The sequence below is a fragment of the Gossypium arboreum genome, chromosome 2 (assembly GCF_025698485.1).
Source record: "Gossypium arboreum isolate Shixiya-1 chromosome 2, ASM2569848v2, whole genome shotgun sequence".
Lineage (NCBI taxonomy): Eukaryota > Viridiplantae > Streptophyta > Magnoliopsida > Malvales > Malvaceae > Gossypium > Gossypium arboreum.
This window is the reverse complement of record NC_069071.1, coordinates 115,069,873-115,070,727: the sequence shown is the minus strand read 5'-3', so window position 1 is coordinate 115,070,727 and position 855 is coordinate 115,069,873. Positions and strand designations below refer to the sequence as shown.

Genomic DNA, 855 nt, shown 5'->3' with positions numbered 1-855 from the left:
TTTTATTTTCGAAGATGCAATTTCATTCATATGTAAATCGTTATAATCAAAGGAAAGGGAGCTACAAAGACCCCAATACATTAGAACTAAAACCCAATGATAAACATATCAAACAAAAGCTTGCTTGCATGCAAAACATGGTTACATAATTTACAGTTCACATATATATTATAGATATGCTTAATGCAATTCTATTTTGACCATTTCCATGCAATGTCCCACTCCCAAGCCATTCATAATTAGCTTCCTATATGGCCAGCAAAAGGCCAGGCAATGAGCGGCGTGCCAAGTCCCTAGGCTGGCTCTGCCACAGAGTGTGGTTGTCGTGCCCGATTTCCCACCGAGGCGGCTTCACATCCCTCACAGTCAGCCATGTATTAAAGTACTCCCTAAATTGGGTAATTAATCCGTCTTTCAATGTCCATACATGTACCCAATACACTTGTGCTCCTTCCCAACCCTCTGCAATCACGCAATCACCAACCACCTCGATGCTCCTAGGCTCGAACATAAACTCGCTGTGGCTGGACTCCCCGGTGAGCACCCGCATCATATGGTGGCACCGAGGAGGCCCATGGAACCACCATTCCAGGTCAGTTGTTAGAAGTTTGACAACGGTGCTGGTGTCACCATGTGCCAATGCTTTATAAAGTGTATCCACAATTGCCTTATTTTGCATTTCTGGGTTTGAGACCATAGCTTCATTCTTTTTGGATTCCATTATCTGGTTTGCAATTGAAAAACAAAAAAAGCGAGTGAGCTAGCAAAGCTCAAATTAGGAATTACAAGGAAGGATATTGTAAAGCTAGCAAGGAATTAGAAATAATTTTGAGTATGGAATGTCCTAAAGTGCAG

General features: G+C 42.2%; 1 protein-coding gene across 1 annotated transcript; it reads right to left on the bottom strand.

Annotated features, from left to right (window-relative positions):
* Positions 1-855, bottom strand: LOC108466809 (senescence associated gene 20). The gene has a single exon (XM_017767170.2). The coding sequence runs from the start codon at positions 719-721 to the stop codon at positions 248-250; it is 474 nt and encodes a 157-aa protein (XP_017622659.1). The 5' UTR covers positions 722-855; the 3' UTR covers positions 1-247.